This window comes from Eriocheir sinensis, chromosome 8 (genome assembly GCF_024679095.1).
Source record: "Eriocheir sinensis breed Jianghai 21 chromosome 8, ASM2467909v1, whole genome shotgun sequence".
In the NCBI taxonomy this organism is placed as follows: Eukaryota; Metazoa; Arthropoda; class Malacostraca; order Decapoda; family Varunidae; genus Eriocheir; species Eriocheir sinensis.
In genome coordinates, this window is record NC_066516.1 from 10,927,023 (window position 1) to 10,945,242 (window position 18,220).

Consider the following 18,220-nt stretch of genomic DNA (forward strand, 5'->3'; position numbering starts at 1 on the left):
TATCAATATATTAATATATAATATTTGTACTAGTTTCTTTGAGAGATGTGAAGATTTTCTCCATATACTTTATATTTATCGAAGATAATTTTGCTCTAACACAGAATTTGCATGTTGGCTTGACTCATGTGTGGACTCTTGTTTGTACTGTACCATCCTCAACCTCTTTCAGTGACTTTTCGGGTCTGGCGTCAACTATTCCTTACTTCCATGTGAGTGATGACTGCCGGGTGTTGTCCCCTGATGGTCTACACCTTATAGTGTGTGTTCATGGCCTGGATGGGAACTCTGCTGATCTGCGGCTCATTAAGACCTACCTAGAAATTGGCTTGCCAGGAGCCAACTTGGATTTTCTGATGTCAGAAAGAAATCAAGTGAGTCTGAATTCAAGCTGTGCATGTGTGTGTGTGTGTGTGTGTGTGTGTGTGTGTTCAAGACATTAACATTCACATGTTTTCATATCTTTGCCTCAATTGATTCAATTATTGCAGTCTTCTAATTGCTTTTCAAATAATTTATTTATTTATTTATTTATTTATTTATTTATTTTTTCTATTTCACAGGGAGACACATTCTCAAACTTTGAAACTCTGACGGAGCGCCTGGTGTCAGAGATCCTCTATCACATTGAAGCCTACAACCTCAACCCCAAACGCATCTCCTTTGTTGGTCACTCCTTGGGAAATATAATCATCCGAGGAGCTGTGTCACACCCCCACATGAAACCCTTTCTTCCAAGGCTCCACACATTCCTCTCTCTCTCAGGCCCTCATCTGGGAACTCTGTACAACAACAGTGGTTTGGTTAACATGGGTGAGTGCCAAGGCTCTGGGCTTCACAGTTATCCAAAATTTATGACTGAAAATATTATGTATGGTGCTGCAGTATTTCGGAATCTCATTTCTCATAGTAATCTTAGGGGACCCACTGCCTATTTCCTTGAAACTTCAAGGAATATTATAATCCAGGTTTACATATTTTGTTGTATTACTATCGTATTGATTTTAATTTACAAAATTTTATATTTATCGATTCCATAATAGGACAAATATATTGATGTATGTGCATTTACTATTGTGATTTGTTTTATGCAGCTTTACCTTTTTTATTAGGGATAGGTTTCTAAAATTCTCATTAATAGCAAAATACACAAATATCAGCATTGATACTAAATAAACCTTCATTATAATCAATAATTTGTGCCCCCAAGTGAAGATAAATTGTCTTCCATAAATATGTCTCAGGTATGTTTTCATTTATAAGCACAATTGACTGTCAATGTTTATAAATTTGCTAATCACAGTTTTTTCAGAAAATGACATATTCATTCCTTTACTCATGGAACATGAAATTCACATTTATCTCAAGGTGCATCAATAGTGAGTACAGACTCTCTCACCTATCATTAAATGGAATCGCTCAGATGCTTGTATGATTTATGTCTACTCAGAAATTTAATTCTATGAATGGGATGGTGGACTGTCACAGTGCTGTCCAATCACATTCATTTTCATTCATCTTTGATGCCTGCTCCTAGGAGCTCCCACCAGGGGATGGCCACAGCAGAAGAATTTCCATCTCTCTCTATCCACACTCCTTCCTTGCCTGCTCATAGTTTCTCAAGGATCTTTCACCCCTCTCCCTAATGTAATCCTGCACCTTATCCCTCCATTTCACTGGAGGTCATCCTCTAACATTCCCTCCCTCTATCTCACTCACATACACCCTCCTGGTCATCTTACTCTCCTCCATTCGCTCCATATGGCCAAACCACTTTAAAGTCTGTCGCTTCACTTCTTCCACCACTCCACACTTCTTCCCTTCACCCACGTGACACATTCCAAAATGTTCAAACATACTTTCATTGCTCATTCCATCCATTCTACTCACACCACATGCACTCCTCAAATAACTCATTTCCACTGCCTGCACTCTAGACCTCTGACTTTCATTCCAGGCCCATGTTTCGCTTGCCGTCCAATCACAGACCACCTTAACAAAAGAAATGTTTTGTGTGATCCTCTAATCCCCATGGTACATATGAAAAATATTTCTTCTGTATGGCAGGGATGTGGTTCATGCAGAAGTGGAAGAAATCAGGCTCACTCTTGCAGCTTTCTCTCAAGGATCGAGTGGATATCCGTCAGACTTTCCTATATCGACTCACTCAGGTTAGTGAAGTGCCACTCTTTTATTAAGGGTTATAATTAACACTGAAGGTGCAAGGAATAAGAGACACTAAAGAAAATTAAACTCCCAGGCCAGACAACTTGCATCCTGCCCTAAAGAAACAAAGAAAAAGATACTCAGTTTTCTTACATTCTTGTTTACTAAATAACCGCAAAAGGGACTAGTTCCTATCCCTTGAAAATCAGTTAATGTCACCTTTTTTTTTTTTTTTTTTTTTGTGTGTGTGTGTGTGTGTGTGTGTGTGATAGAATGATTTCCAATAGTTATTGACCTATCTGCTCAACATAATGTTGGAAAATACCTAAATATATTAGACAAAAAAATGGTTACCTTGATTAGTTTTTTTATGAGTGAATTTTTACTTTGGCTTCAGCACAAAAGTCCTCTTTGTGTAATGATTCAGCATTACTGAATATTGGTAAATCTCTAATTCTTCAAATTACCAGAAGCAAGAAATTTGGCCATGAAAAATTGTGTTAAAAGCAGTGTCCAAAATATCTTTGTTTTTGTCTTTGTAAATACCGCATTCACTCAGCAACTAATGATGAGGCAGTACGTAAACCAAATAAAGAGAGGGAATTTTGTAAAAGAAATATTTCATTAAAAAATATATAAGCAGTACCAACTCTTCATTATTGCTTAGTTAGACCTCACATGGAATAGTATACAGTATTGGTTTTGTTTGCTCATTACATGGAAGATGACTCAAAATTAAAAGTAGTTTGGCGTAGGGTGACATGGATGTTCCTTTCTTGTTTAGCACACCATATAAAAAGCTTAAAATAATGTTGTTGATAAGTTTGTGATCCAAAACTGATAGATTTTTAACTTGCTGTGATCTAATAACAGACTCAGGGCTGGAACAGCTGAGTGAAGAACTGAATTCCAAAAGCAGCTGGCAAAATATTTCAATAGATAAGCAAACTTTTAAAAGAGGTAATTGATTATTAATTGAAGAATGGTAGTCATGAAAATTAATTCTTGCTTTCTATTTCAGCGGTCACAGCTTCACCATTTTCGCAATGTGTTGTTGTGTGGATCCTCCCAAGACAGATATGTCCCCTTACACTCAGCTAGGATAGAATTGTGCCGGCAAGCTGTCAAGGATAACTCAGTTATGGGTAAGAAATGTGTTGAAGAGATGGATTTTTTATTGTACTGGATTCATTTATGTCCAATGACTCATTTTCTTTAGTCTGTTGGAGAGCAAATAAGTCAGTTTAAATTTTAGGGAATGAAAGAAGTAGTTGTGTGTGAAAAAGTTGAAAGCTTTGGAGGTTAGGGTTGTGGGTGTGCAGTGGGGTGTTGATGCAGTGAATGAAAATAGGCAATACTTGGTGAATGCTTGTGCTGAGAGGGGTTTCTTCCCCACTTAATGTCTTATTTCAGCATGTTAAGTCACAGTTATACTTTGGCAAAAGGGAATGCAAGGGAAAGATTATAAAGATGTAGGTAATAGATTGAAACAAGACATATTTGACACAAGGGTTGCAAGAAAAATATTTGATGGTTCTGACCTCTTTGTGGTAGTGACAAAGGTAAGGATGAGAGAGAAATGAGACTTTAAAAGAAATGCGAAGACAGAACGTGAGAGAAAGGAACTGGCAAGTGAGATATTATGACAGTGGCTGCAAGCAATATATAAAAGGAAGGTGAAGGAACTATTTGGTAGGCCAAAAGTAGAAATAGCACAAAGTGCTAGAGTGGGAGTGGGCAACTTAGGAAGTCATTGGATATAGAGTATTAAAGAGGAAAAGGAATGCCTTTTGGACAGATAAGACATAATAGAAAGTTGAGGAATAAAGGACTGTGAGGAAATGCTATAGAGACATGTGCCAGAACAGGTGAGAGAGGGTACAGAGAGTAAGGAATCTGTGGAAAGATTGGTTAGTGAAAACATGATCATTCAGGGAAGTTTTTGTGAGGGAACAAGGCATTGTTGAAATAGATATGAAGATGGAGAGGATATTTCATCTAATCAATGTCCTTATTAAATGCTTTGAGAGTTTTCATGTGGTAATCGACAGCTATTAATAGTTTTTACTTTTTTGTGTGTACATATACCATTATAATGTTTTAATCCATAAAGGCTGCTGATCAATTAAAAGTAGTCTGATATTGATGGGCTTTCCCCTGAATGAGAGTATTTTTCCTAGGTTCTGCATATCGGGAGATGGTATCCAACTTGTTGCAACCCATCATCAGCTCCCCATCAGTAACCCTGGTCCGCTACGACATTCACCACGCCCTGCCCTCCACCGCCAACTCCCTCATTGGTCGGGCTGCTCACATTGCTGTCTTGGACTCTGAGCTTTTCATTGAAAAGTTTTTACTTGTGACAGGGCTGAAATATTTCAAATAATGCTTAGATTTATAAGGTAGTATTTCAGGTACTGGTATTTTCTATATTTAGGGAATTAAACCCCTTTCTGTAGACAACTTTGGTAAATAGTATGTAAAAAATGTATATATGAGAGTTTTACATAGAAATCAACAAGCTTATTACCTGGTACCTGTGTGAGCAATCTTGGTGTCTTCATCAAGGGTTGGGGTGACATGAACAGAAAATGAAACCTTGAATACTTGGTAGATGATACATTGTGATGTTATTACTTGAAACAGATTTTAATGACTATATATTTAATGTTTACATAAAATGTAGGTAATTTGATATGTATATATATTCTGTGTATTTTAATTAATTAATAGGGCATATATTTGGGTTTCACATTTTGTAAATATGTCTGTAAGAGCTTGCTGTTTCATATTTTGCCAGGAATTATTCATAAAAATATAACCATCATTTATATCGAGTGTTTATAAGCCAGTGTTTCATCATTGTCTTAGGTTGGCATCTTTTGAAATGTGTGTGTGTCATTTGTGCCACAGGAGTCAGTCTGATCAAGTACTGACTTGTGCCCCAAAGCGATATAGATTTATCTGTAATCTTATCAGTGCGTTAACTGATAGTTTTTTCCCATCTTCAGTGCATGCTTCTGGTAGTAATTTAATACTTGACTTATTACTTGGTTATTTTTTCTTGACATAACCGACTAATCAGAAAAGTATAAGTTGATGATATTTTGCCCTTTGTTCTAATATACAGTGATATCTCGTTAATAAAAGTCTTGTAATAGGAAGTGTTCACTACTTGCAGAGAAAGCATTGCAAGAACTTGCCATTATTACCTTAATTAATAACAATCAAATATTTTTATACTGAAGTTCCTTCAGAAGTTAAAGGGAGAAATAACAGGAAAGAATTCAGGTTCAGTTAAATCAATATAGATATTTTACCTGATGAATATAGGTATTGTTCAGCTAGTTCTCTCGGAGGGAATATAATGACCACAGAAAACACCAGACATGTGGTAAGAGGTTACGTAAAGCTTATTGTGACTTTAGATACCACTTCATGTACCCAGGTTTTTGGTTAACTCATCAGAGGAGACAAAAAGCAGAGTTATATGTCTGCTGCCTTTACTAGTGTGGACTTATACCATGGCTCCTAGTCTAATAACTAGGGATTTAGCCACAACCTCATAGTTCTAAGTGCAAGCAAGAAAGACTACACATCTACACTATCAGTCACTGTCACTGGCAGTGGTGACAGCATGTGCCAAACAGCAAAGCCAATCTCTAGAATGCTTCATGGACATGTTCATGACATTTTTTCTTTTGGTCTGAATTTGGTCAGGGTTTTCATAACTACACCAACTTTCATTTGCTACTCTGTCCTCCATCTCAACTTCTGCCTCTTATAGTTATTTTAATTAAAGCTGGTAAGCTCTTAAAATTCATAACACTGATTTTTGTTGTTGTTGTTTGTGTTTGGCAAATGAGTACATATTTAGAAGGGAAATAAAAATTAGGCCTAAATATTGAAAGATATCAGTGACTAGATTGTCTAAGATACTGAAAATTTAGTTTAACAATCATGGTATGAAGAGATATCACTGTATTAATTTGCTCTCAGGTATCCCTGTTTTCAAAATATGAATGCCCAATTTCCACTTTGTTCTTTCTTCTCTTGATTCATCTAGCCTTCCAACTCTAGATTTCAGACCAGCAGGTGGAGGTATTTATGCCTCAAAGCCCAGAGGAAAGTGTGAGTGGATGTTAATATGTAATATAGCCACTGTTATAAGAGTGAACGGTGATACACTAGATTTGGGGGAGTATGAGATTGTGAGAAAACTCAGAAAGGGGCACTCCAGAAAATTTATTTATAAAATTTTAAATGTATAAAATTCTCAAGTTAGAGATTCTTTCACCAGGATGGGTTCCTGGTAATGAATGCTAAACATGAAAAGTGAGCAACTGGTTAAGCTTTTAAACCATGTAGTAACGTTGGACTAGTAAAATAACAGTGTTTAATGACGGTGCTAGTGTAGGTGTGGTAGCTAAAATTGATATGAAAATATTTTACAGGGTCCCTGCTAATGTAGGAGTGTATGTAATGTTAACAATTGCAGAAAAGCTTAGCCACTGCTCCCCTCCCACCATATGCTATTGATTTTCATGAAGTAATCTTCTCTTTTGTATTGATTTTCAAATGTTGAGTGGTGGAGGGGAAGCTTTTGAGTGTATGAAATATGGAATATGACTTTTACAAAGGTTATAAAAATTGCATTCCAGTATTAGTATAGCCAACATTGCAGAAGCCAAACATCATTGAGCTTGTTACAAAATGAAAAGAAATCAACCTGACCAATTTTTGTCTTTTCTAAATTCATCAGGGAAGTAACCATAAACTGAAAAGAGAGGGAGTTATGAGTTGTACCTCAGACTGTTTATCATATAGTCATAACATAATGCTTGTCTGGTTGATAGTAAATGTAGATAGTTGTCTGAAGTGAGTGGAGTACAATGAAGTGTTTAATATTTTTGTAAGTATAATGGTAGGTAAAATTGTTCACTTGGGTTTTAAATGTGAAATATTAGTAGTATAGAGAAAAATGTTCATGCCTTGTGCAGGTGTGTGTGTGTGTGTGTGTGTGTGTGTGTGTGTGTGTGTGTGTGTGTGTGTGTGTGTGTGTGTGTGTAAATGTGTGTGGATGTGTGGGTGGGTGTTACCCCATTGCTGGTAATAATCTTTAAAAAAAATACTTAGGCAGAATCTTGATTAAATATTGTATTGTTATTATTTGTATGAGCACCAACAGGTTAAAGTGCCACTATACCAACTTCCAAGTTTTACAGTATTATAACATCCAGGGAATGGAGTTGGAATATGGTATTGTATACCAGTTCACTTTTAATCCCAGAAGTGTTCAAGTTTTCCAATTCACTATTGTGAATCTCAGTGTTTCCTTGTTCCAACACAACAAACCTAAAGCCAAAGATTCTCTGTGGTTTAATGTGACGTGTTTTTTCCATTAATATGAGTTTCTGTATTATTTTAGTTTTATACAAAGTCACATGAGCTGACAAGAGGTGTTGGTAGACTGAAATGGGCATAATACGGGAGCAACTCATTGTCTCAGGCTTTCCACAGGAAGACAATTTACTGGTTTATATATTTTACAAATATTAAAACCAAACAGGGCTTTAAATTATTAATTACTTTATTGCAACCCATTGCTCAATACAAAGGTATTCAACAGTTATTTGCAAATGCTTGACACAATGGTGAAGAATAGATTTCCTGGTAGAAACTTGTCATCCTATAGCTATACTATTAATAATCTGAAACTTTTGCAGCAATAATTGCTTATTTGAAATCATTTAAAAAATAAACTTGTGTACACTGCCAATTAGGTGTAAGCCTGGTTCAATAGCTACTCAAAAAATATTTACATTGAATTTGTTTTGCCACCAAATTTCACATAAGTGACAAGCTTAGGTAAGATTTTGTTTAAATGAGTATCTAGTATTTCTCCATTTGCAATATAGTACTTGGAAAATACTAGCCACTTGACAGAGTATGCTACTGCAGTTTCTTACTTCATAAAACAAACAAAAAATGCTATATGATGCCTCACCATGCAAAAAAAAAATCTACTGAAGTTTTCAAGCTGCAGCTATATTTCTGTGCAACATCTAACTTGCCATTTGTTTTCTGGGGTGGGGGGCTTATCTAGCACAAACCAGTGAAGTAGGAGTGCACCAGGCACATGTACACTTGCAAGTTCCCAAGTCAGCCCATCACATCAAGCAGATGTACAAAACCCTCTAGTCATGACCTCACTGCAATAACACAAAAGGTTGTGGTGGGAGGTGGAGGCTCGGTGGTGAGGATGAGTGATAACTTGACTAATTACCCCACAATGGTGGGGCTCAACCCTTCCATGTGTCCCTCAAATTTCACTCAAATTGTGATATTCACAATAAAGTTTCCTATTGATGTGTATTCTTTTGCTTTTTCAGAACTTACCAAAATGTCAACAACTCCAACATCAAATATCTATCAACAAAACAGGGCTGATCTGTTTACTCAAAATAATAACATAACAATTCAGTAATTTGATTGATTGGTGACAGCACATCACCAATACTATTGGTAAAACATTGAACGTCAACACTTAAAATTTACTGGAGACAACCTACAGATATTAACTAATTACCTCTTCAAATTTTCTTCAAAAGCACTTGTGCACCAGCAAATTTCTGTTTTTCTAAATTACTCTTGTGTGGTGTTATCAAGTTTTTGATATGGGAGACAATTTCTGGTATTTCAGTCTCCATCATGTTGGTAAGAAGAAAACAGCCACGGTTGCAGTTGGTCCAGCCCACCAGTTCTTCTTCTGCTTTCTTGATCAAAACTGAACTGAAAGTAACTTGCTGTGTTTCATGCCGTTCTTTGTCACATTTTATGATATATGTGACCATTTTGGTGGTGTGAGCCAGCTCCAGTACATGACCCTCTGTTCCAGGAATGTAAGGTTGGGCATACATCTCTGCTAGTTTATGGAATATGGTGTCTCTCTCTGGTCCTACTAAAGTCTTCACTGCTGCTCCTATGAATAATGTCCAATTGGGATTTACTGCCCAGTGCTCTAAATTGCCCAGAAGCAATCTTAAAATAGGGAGACTCACCACTCCTTGCAGTTCCCGTTGTCTAATATCTGTATCTTTTTTGCTAGCCTGGTTACCATCACCTTGAGCCAGCACTGCTAACACACTGGGCTGGTAAAAGGTTGGGCTGCGTGGAGCTATAAGATATCGTAACACCCGCAGTCCATAATCTGACCCAACCAGCTTATCCAGTTCATCCATAAGCTCTGACAAAACTACTTTCTTCATAAACTGTGTGTCATCAACACAATCAAAAGCAGCAAGTAGCACCATATGTCCATGTTCCTCTGTGGCAATTTTAACAAAGTGGGTCCTGAAAGATTTAAGGATGGTTTTTCGATCCTTGTTTGTACCATGCCACAAACACAACATGGCTACTCTAGCTCCATCCCTTGTGTGAATGATGGGCACCAAAGATTCCTTCAGGGCCTCTATGACACCATTTCGATCTCCTACTGAGCAATGAGAGAGAAAGTCCTTCATCAGTGTGTGAACCATGGTGTTAGTAAAAACTCCCTTATCAATTATTGGCTGTAGAGCAGTACGTAAATCCTTCAAGATGTATTCCTTCATCTCTGGGTGCTTCTTCAGGGCATCATCTAAGCATTTGATATCATCTTCATGAAAAAGACGAAACTGAGGTCCAAAAAATTCTTGAATCATCATTGAGCGTTGTTTGGCATTGGCATAATCATTGAATGCAAGTTCTACAACATCACTGGCAGTCTTATGTTTCATTAGTTTCACCACTTGGCCCTTGAGTGAACTGATAACATGATCTTTTTGTGCCCTACTCCCATACCTCAGAATTTTCAGGACAAAAAATCGAGAGTATTTAATTTTACTGAGACTGACAAGATCATCCTTCAACTCCTCAAATACTAAGGTGCGGTATTCCTCTCCTCCCTTAGCTAAAAGGGTTTCAATAACCCTTACTGTATCATGGGCATAAATCATGGCTTTCAATTTGCCTTGCACCTTTGACATCAGCTCTTTGCATAATTCTTTTTGACGTTCCTTCTTACAATTTGCCTGTCGTAATTCTTCCCATATTTTCTTGGTTTGAACACTCAGCTCATACCTTTCACTACTTCCTAGATTCTTCTCCTTGCGCTTCATCTTGAGTTCCTTTTTCTCAGCTTTTAATTTCTTCCAGTCCTTCTTTTCAGATGAATCTTCTTCTTCAGGCTTCCTTTTAGCTCCCTTCTTCCCATAAGTGTCTAGGATTGCCTTCACACCACCATCTTCATCATCTGGAAATATTATACAGTTATTAATGTTTTTAAAAATTTAAACAAAAATTACAAGTAAGATAACTTGAGCATGAATGAAAGGTAAATGATAGAAGGAAAAGACAATCTCGGCAGCACATTAGGCCGGAAATTCTTAGGAAAAATAGTAGAGATTCCTAAGATCAAAGATTGTGAAGAAGGGAATACTAGTACGGTAATAGGGTGGAGGAAATGCCCACATCCTAAAATGCAACTGGAAATATTGTTAACCGATCGATGCCAGAAATCATGGGATGAACTAGTTTTGTAGGTGTTTGGCACCTCCAATAGCGAGTGTTTTGGTAAATTATAGAACATATTTGGCAAAATGCTCTTTATGCCAGCTTTGAAAGTACTGAGTCAACATTTCAAATATCCTGCCAAAAATAGAGCAGCTGTTTGTTTATAGTGTAAGCCCCCACCCACCCACCCCCCTGAATTCCCAAAGCCTTCCAGCCCTTCTCACTGCACTGCTCCATGGAGCAAGAGACACTCAAAAATTGAAAACCCTTGCTGAGCCATCCCACAATGGGGTAAGACACCTCCCATCCATCTACAGTCCACTCAATGGCAGAAAATTGTGTGAGAAATAGATGAGTATAAACTGAGCACACAATGCTCTGCTGACCAGCACAAAAATGTGTACATTTTATGCACATAATGCTGTATATATGAGTTAATCTAACCAAACCTAACATATGGATATAAGTAGACACAGAACTATACACTGAGCCAGTAATGATATCAGGACCATAAGTAATAACTGTGTGGTGAACCTCTTTTCAAAATAATAGCCTAAATTTGAGGTATTTTTTGTAAAAATCACGTGTTTTGGGTACGGGGGAGGGAAATTCAAGAAACTAGTGATTTCTGTAGGAAATAGTTTAGATCAATTATCAAAACAATGCATGTTATGCACCTATACTGGTACCCTGCGCATTATTATCCAGATCCAGAGTTGACCTCAGATCTTCAAGGTGTACAGACATGCTCTAGCTAGGCTCTGGGTTGACTATGTCTAGTGGGAGTGAGAGGGAGGTGTGTGGAGACGTAGCCGGTGGGGCAGTGGGGTGGCTGACGGTGGTACAGTGGAGTTGGTGAATTCTCTCTTGAAGAGAATAGAGTTGGAGAAGACTGTGGAGGCCATGAGGGAGGAAAATCGAGTCCTCCGTTCATCAGGTTCTCAGTCAGGCAATGTACATAGTACACCATCTGAAGATGGGGGCTGGAAGGTGGTTGAGAACCGTGAGGGGTGCCTGATGTTAAAGAAATCCACTCCTGAGGGTGTGGAGTGCTGCAACTCCTTCCAGGCTCTCTCTGAACCAAGGGAGGAGGAAGCAGTGGAGGAGCAGGAGGTGAAGGAGTGGAGGGCAGACTCAAAATTATTAAGGCACCAGGGCCAAATGAAATTTTTCCCAGGGTATTAAAAGAAAGTAAATCTGAAATCAGTGGGCAGCTAACAGAAGTTTTTAGGAAGTCGCTAGACACAAGGGTGGTGCCTGTTTCATGAAGGCAGGCACACATTATTCCAATATATGAAAAGGGAGACAGATCTTCTATGCAAAACTATAGGCCGATTAGTTTGACATCAGTTATAGATAAAATGCTTGAGTCAATTATAGCAGATACTATTACGGACCATATTCACAGACATAATTTAATTCACGACTCACAGCATGGGTTTATTAAAGGAAAGTCGTGCCTTACTAATCTTTTATCCTTTTACAATAGAGTATACGCGGCAGCTGACAATGATGAGAGTTACGATGTAGTTTATCTTGATTTTAGTAAGGCCTTCTATAAGGTACCTCACCAGAGACTATTAAATAAAGTCAGGGCTCATGGAATAGGAGGGAAGGTTTATGATCGGATTAGGGCGTGGATTAGTGACAGGAAACAGAGGGTTACCATTAACGGTAAAAATTCTGAATGGGGTAATGTTACCAGTGGGGTTCCTCAGGCTTCAGTTTTAGGCCCACTTTTATTCATTATCTACATCAATGACATAGACAATGGGATAACCAGTGACATATGGTAGGCAAATTTGCAGATGACACCAAAATAGGATGCACTATTAGGATAGGGGAGGATGCTAAAGCACTGCAAGAGGATCTCAACAAACTGTCAGCTTGGTCAGAGAAATGGCAGATGAATTTTAACATCACCAAGTGTAGCATACTAAGTGTAGGAACACGCAACCCATTACACGGGTATAGTTTAGACTCCACAGCGATATGCATATCAGAGTGTGAAAGGGATTTGGGAGTGTTAGTGAACTCTGACCTAAAACTAAGGAAGCAATGTATTAGTGCGAGGAATAGGGCTAACAGGGTATTAGGCTTTAATAACAGGACGCTAACCAACAAAAGTGCAGAGGTCACCCTCAGACTCTATTTAGCGTTAGTTAGGAGGCCACACTTAGATTATGCTGTCCAGTTTTGGGTATTATTCTAGTGTTTGCCCATACTCACCCCTCGCAACAAAAATTGGCTAGGGGGCCATTGAGACTTCAGGGAATGCGGTGGTAAACATGAAATGCGTCGCAAATGCATAGTTTTTGAGTTATGGGGGGTTGAAAAATACCCTAGATGTAGGGAAATTCCTTACAATACTTAGATGTAGGGAAATTTCATACATTCCGGGTTTTTTTACAACATACGGAAACCACGCAATTTCACTCACTCTCCATACCAAAGGGGAGTTCGAGGGGGGTGAAGCCCCCTTTTACAGCATTAAGATCATAATGAAGCATCTAAACGGTAAGTAATTTACGTCATAGGAATCTTGCAACCGTCATATACGACTATGTATTTACTTACTGGTACCACGTACAAACGCGTGAAGCAGGGTTGGTATCATGTACGAACACGTGAAGCAGGTTCGAACGCAGGTTACTTGTGTTCAATGTCCCTCAGCTAGCTGTTAAGTCGTAAAGTTCGGTTGGGGTACTTTAAGAGGGGGGGGGGGGTCCAGTCCCCCCTTAGATAGCAGGGGGGTCGAGGGGGGCAAAGCGTTTGCAGGTCGTAAAGTTCGGTTGGAGTAGTTTAAATATGCTCCCCCACCCAAATACCCCGACTTCACGCGGGTCCCCCAAGATCATCGGGGGAAGGGGATTAATTCAGCTTCTTCTTTAATTTTAAGTACTTTGTTTTTTTAACTATGATATATGAAGGCGTTTTATTGTATTCTGGAGGCACGGAGTCAATATCCATAATCACCTTGTATGCTGGGAATACGAACCCGTGAAGCAGATTCAAAATGCGGTCAGTAAGGATTCACGTGTTCGAACAGCTCATGCAGGAGGTTCGAGAGCCTGCACTTGCTGTAGAACCCGCAGCGCTGTTTAAGGGGCGGCGTTGGACGGTTCATGGCTAGTTGATGGTTTTGCTTGTCAGTGATAAACAATGAAGATACACTGTGTGTGGTGCCACGGACTCTACTTGGAGGACAGAAACCTTGCGATGAGGTGACAACCTACTAGAGAGGGGAAGAGTGTGGTGTAGGCGGTTTATGTGGGTGCAGATGGCCTCCAGCACGCCAGATGGTGAGGTGAGCATCGTTTGGTGGGTTCACTACGCTTCTCTCCCAAAACAAGCTTGAGGATCCAGTGAGTGTGTGGTTTCTGCTTGGGAAACACTAAATTCGCCGCAAACGCTTATTTTAGTGGTGGTGGGAGGAAAAATCCCTACATATATGGAATTTCCCTAGATCTAGGGAGTTTTTATAACCCCCCCCCCACACTAAAAAATACGCGATTGCGACGGATTTCGTGTCCCTCACCCAAAACCCCGTGTTCCCACCAGGTCCCCAGGCTTGTATGGGGGTTAGGGGGGAGTATGGGCAAACACTAGAATTTTACCCAGTTTTGGTGCCCACACTACAGAATGGACATCAACTTGCTAGAATCAGTTCACAGGAGAATGACCAAGATGATTCAGGGGCTGATGAACCTCCCATATCAAGATAGGCTGAAACATCTCAACTTACATTCCCTAGAAAGACGAAGAGTGCGGGGAGATCTGATAGAAGTATTCAAATGGGTCAAGGGTTACAACAAAGGCGATATAAGTAAAGTACTGAGAATTAGCCAGCAGGATAGAACATCCAGTAATGGATTTAAATTAGAAAAATATAGATTTAGGAGGGAAATAGGCAGGCATTGATTTAGTAATCTTGAGGGGAATGGAATAGACTCGGCAATCACATAGTGAGTGCAGGGACGATAGCTTGTTTTAAGAGTAGACATGATAGCTACATCGACGAGGATGACAGGTGGTAGTGAGAGGGGAATCTGGAGCTGGGTAAAGATTTGTTTTAGGACCGTGCCAATATCTCATTATCTACCTTATGAAACAAACATCACTATCTCTTCATATATCTTTTCTACAAACCTTCAACAGTCATGGAAACGCTTTGAAAATCCAATTCAAGGACTTTTTTTTTAGTCTTGAAAATAGGGGATAATGTTGATGAAAGCACGTCGCCTCCTCTTGCGGCGGCCGCAGCGACACTGCAGCAGCCGCAGCTGCAAAATAGCTCACAGAGGGTTTAGGGTCGGGGAGCATATTTAAACTACTCCAACCAAACTTTACGACCTACTAACGGGGGGGCTGCGCCCCCCTCGACCCCCCCTTCTGACCTGGGGGGCATAGCACCCATGGACCCCCCCCCCGCATATATGTGACTTATTTCAGCGAGGAGGTATTTCTAGCAACACCGGCTGCACCGTCGCCAGAGGAGGCAACACGCTTTTGTCAACATTATCCCCTATTTTCAAGAGTAAAAAAAAAAGTCCTTGCATTGGATTTTCAAAGCGTTTCCATGACTGTTGAAGGTTTGTAGAAAAGATATATGAAGAGCTACTGATGTTTCATAAGGTAGGTAATGAGATACTGGCACGGTCCTAAAATGAATCTTAACCTGGAGCTGCCTTGTGTAGGCCATTCAGCCTCTTGCAGTCTTACTATGTTCTTATGTTATTCAGAAAAACTAGCCAGATATAAATAGATTTGTATGCCACTTTGAGACATGTTATGTTACAGATATTTACCAAAATCAGTGAGTGACCTGCTACGAATATTTACCCTTTCACTTACCCTTGGCTGCTGTTTTTGAAGTCTTGTATTCATCCTGCTTCATGGCCTTGAACTGGCGAATTTCATCATTGGTGTCAGTGTTTTTCTTCTTGCTTTTCTGCATCTTGGTGATGAAGGCGACCTTCAGGGCACACCTGCAAAGAAGCTAAACTTAGTGGTTGTCGAAAGCCAGAGATGAAGAGCAAGGGAGTGTGATAGGGCTGCTTAAGTCAGGAGAAACGCTGATTAATAGTGATGAGGAAATGAGCAAGGCGTTAAATAGATATTTCTTAACTGTATTTACCAAAGAAAGATTAGATGATATACCTCAGGGAGAACAGATCTACAGGGGAGAAGAGGTAGAAGAATTAACCGACATCAACATAAGTAGGGAGCTCATGATTAGACAGATAGATAGACTTAAAGTCATTAAGGCGCCAGGGCCAGATGAACTTTTCCCCAGGGTAATAAAGGAATGTGAAACTGAAATAAATGGGCAGTTAACAGAAGTATTTAGGAAGTCACTAGACACAGGGGTGGTGCCTGTTTCATAGAGGCAGGCACACGTTATTCCAATATTTAAGAAGGGAGACAAATCTTCTATGGAGAACTATAGGCCGATTAGTTTGACGTCAATTATAGGTAAAATGATTGAGTCAATAATAGCTGATAGTATTAGGGACCATATAGACAGACATAATATAATTCACGACTCACAGCATGGGTTTACTAAAAGAAAGTCATGCCTCACTAATCTTATATCCTTTTACAATAGAGTATACGAGGCAGCTGACAATGATGAGAGCTATGATGTGGTTTATCTTGATTTTAGTAAGGCCTTCGATAAGGCACCTCACCAGAGACTGTTGAGTAAAGTCAGGGCTCATGGGATAAGAGGGAAGGTATTTGATTGGATTAAGGCGTGGATCAGCAACAGGAAACAGAGGGTTACCATTAACGGTAAAAAATCTGAATGGGGTAATGTTACCAGTGGGGTTCCTCAAGGTTCAGTTTTAGGCCCGCTTTTATTCATTATCTACATCAGTGACATAGACAATGGGATAACTAGTGACATAGGTAAATTTGCAGATGACACCAAAATAAGACACACTATTAGGATAGGGGAGGATGCTAGAGCACTGCAGGAGGATCTCAACAAACTGTCAGCTTGGTCAGAGAAATGGCAGATGAATTTCAACATCACCAAGTGTAGCGTACTTAGTGTAGGAACACGTAACCCATTACACGGGTATAGTTTAGACTCCACAACGAAAGGCAGGTCTGAGTGTGAAAGGGATTTGGGGGTGTTAGTGAACTCTGACCTAAAACTAAGGAAGCAATGTATTAGTGCGAGGAATAGGGCTAACAGGGTATTAGGCTTTATTAACAGGACGGCAACCAACAGGAGTGCAGAGGTCATCCTCAGACTCTATTAAGCGTTAGTTAGGCCACACTTAGATTATGCTGTCCAGTTTTGGTGCCCACACTACACAATGGACATCAACTTGCTAGTATCAGTTCAGAGGAGGATGACCATGATTCAGGGGCTGAGGAACCTCCCATATCAAAATAGGCTGAAACATCTAAACTTACATTCACTAGAAAGACGAAGAGTGCGGGGAGATCTGATAGAAGTATTCAAATGGGTCAGGGGTTACAACAAAGGCGATATAAGTAAAGTATTGAGAATTAGCCAGCAGGATAGAACTCGCAGTAATGGATTTAAATTAGAAAAGTATAGATTTAGGAGAGATATAGGCAAGCATTGGTTTAGTAATAGAGTGGTGGGGGAATGGAATAGACTCAGCAATCACATAGTTAGTGCAGGGACGATAGCTTGTTTTAAGAGTAGACTGGATAGCTACATGGACGAGGATGACAGGTGGCAGTGAGGTGTGGGTGCAGTAAGGTGACAGGGTACTGGTGCGTGCCTAGTACCGCCGGTATAACGAGGATCAAGCCTCTACGTGTAACCCCTGTAACTACACCTCACCCATCGTGAGTAGTGGGAGGGATTCTGGAGCTTCCCTGTGTAGGCCACCCGGCCTCTTGCAGTTTCCCTATGTTCTTATGTTGATAGTTAAATACCAATGCCAGGGGAGTGTGGTTCATTGAAATCTCGGGCCGGAATTACCGTGATATTGTTCGCTCTACCTTCAAGAATGTCTGGGCTGGTCTTGCTTGACTCAAGGGTTGGGTGCTGACAGCTGCCACGGACCTCACAGCTTTTCTTCGGTGTTTTAAGGTTCTGGGTAGGCCATGAAACCACGGCCAAAGATGCAGCTCGCTAAATACTGTTGTTGGTGGTGATGGTGTGCCTTCTTCAGTGCTGTAAGGGCCGTGTAATGGTGCGCCCCTTGCCACGCACGTGTTGGTGGTGTTTACAGACGATCACAGTGAGAGTCCTTCCTTTGTAACGGGTCTCCTATTTTCCTCGGGGTGTCATATTTTCCTCTAGATTTCTTATTTTCCTTACTATGTCTTTATTTTCCTATAGATTTCTTATTTTTCTCACTGTCTTTATTTTCCTCTAGATTTCTTATTTTCCTCACTAGGTCTTTATTTTCCTCTAGATTTCTTATTTTCCCCACTCAGGTCTTTATTTTCCTCTAGGTTTCTTATTTTCCTCACTAGGTCTTTATTTTCCTCTAGATTTCTTATTTTCCTC

At 39.7% G+C, this 18,220-nt stretch overlaps 2 protein-coding genes across 5 annotated transcripts in view; one reads left to right on the forward strand and one right to left on the reverse strand.

Annotated features, from left to right (window-relative positions):
• The window catches only part of LOC126995501 (uncharacterized), a 59,538-nt gene extending 51,551 nt beyond the window's left edge, over positions 1-7,987 (forward strand). For all 3 annotated transcript variants that reach the window (XM_050855089.1, XM_050855092.1, XM_050855091.1), the window contains 5 exons: positions 173-374; positions 564-813; positions 2,068-2,171; positions 3,188-3,311; positions 4,347-7,987. In XM_050855089.1, the coding sequence (XP_050711046.1) occupies positions 173-374; positions 564-813; positions 2,068-2,171; positions 3,188-3,311; positions 4,347-4,552 (886 nt within the window). In that variant the 3' untranslated portion in view covers positions 4,553-7,987. The remainder of the gene's footprint in view (positions 1-172; positions 375-563; positions 814-2,067; positions 2,172-3,187; positions 3,312-4,346) is intronic.
• LOC126995502 (pumilio homolog 3-like) lies at positions 7,739-17,960 on the reverse strand. Of its 2 annotated transcripts, none has more exons than XM_050855093.1 (3): positions 17,707-17,960; positions 15,574-15,707; positions 7,739-10,459 (listed from the first exon to the last, which is right to left on the reverse strand). In XM_050855093.1, exons 2-3 carry the CDS (start codon positions 15,674-15,676, stop codon positions 8,760-8,762), a joined length of 1,803 nt encoding a protein of 600 aa, XP_050711050.1. In that variant the 5' UTR covers positions 15,677-15,707; positions 17,707-17,960; the 3' UTR covers positions 7,739-8,759. The 2 variants fall into 2 exon arrangements, with proteins under 2 accessions (XP_050711050.1, XP_050711051.1); XM_050855094.1 differs by having other exon boundaries at positions 17,687-17,960.
• Positions 17,961-18,220: the final 260 nt, after the last annotated feature.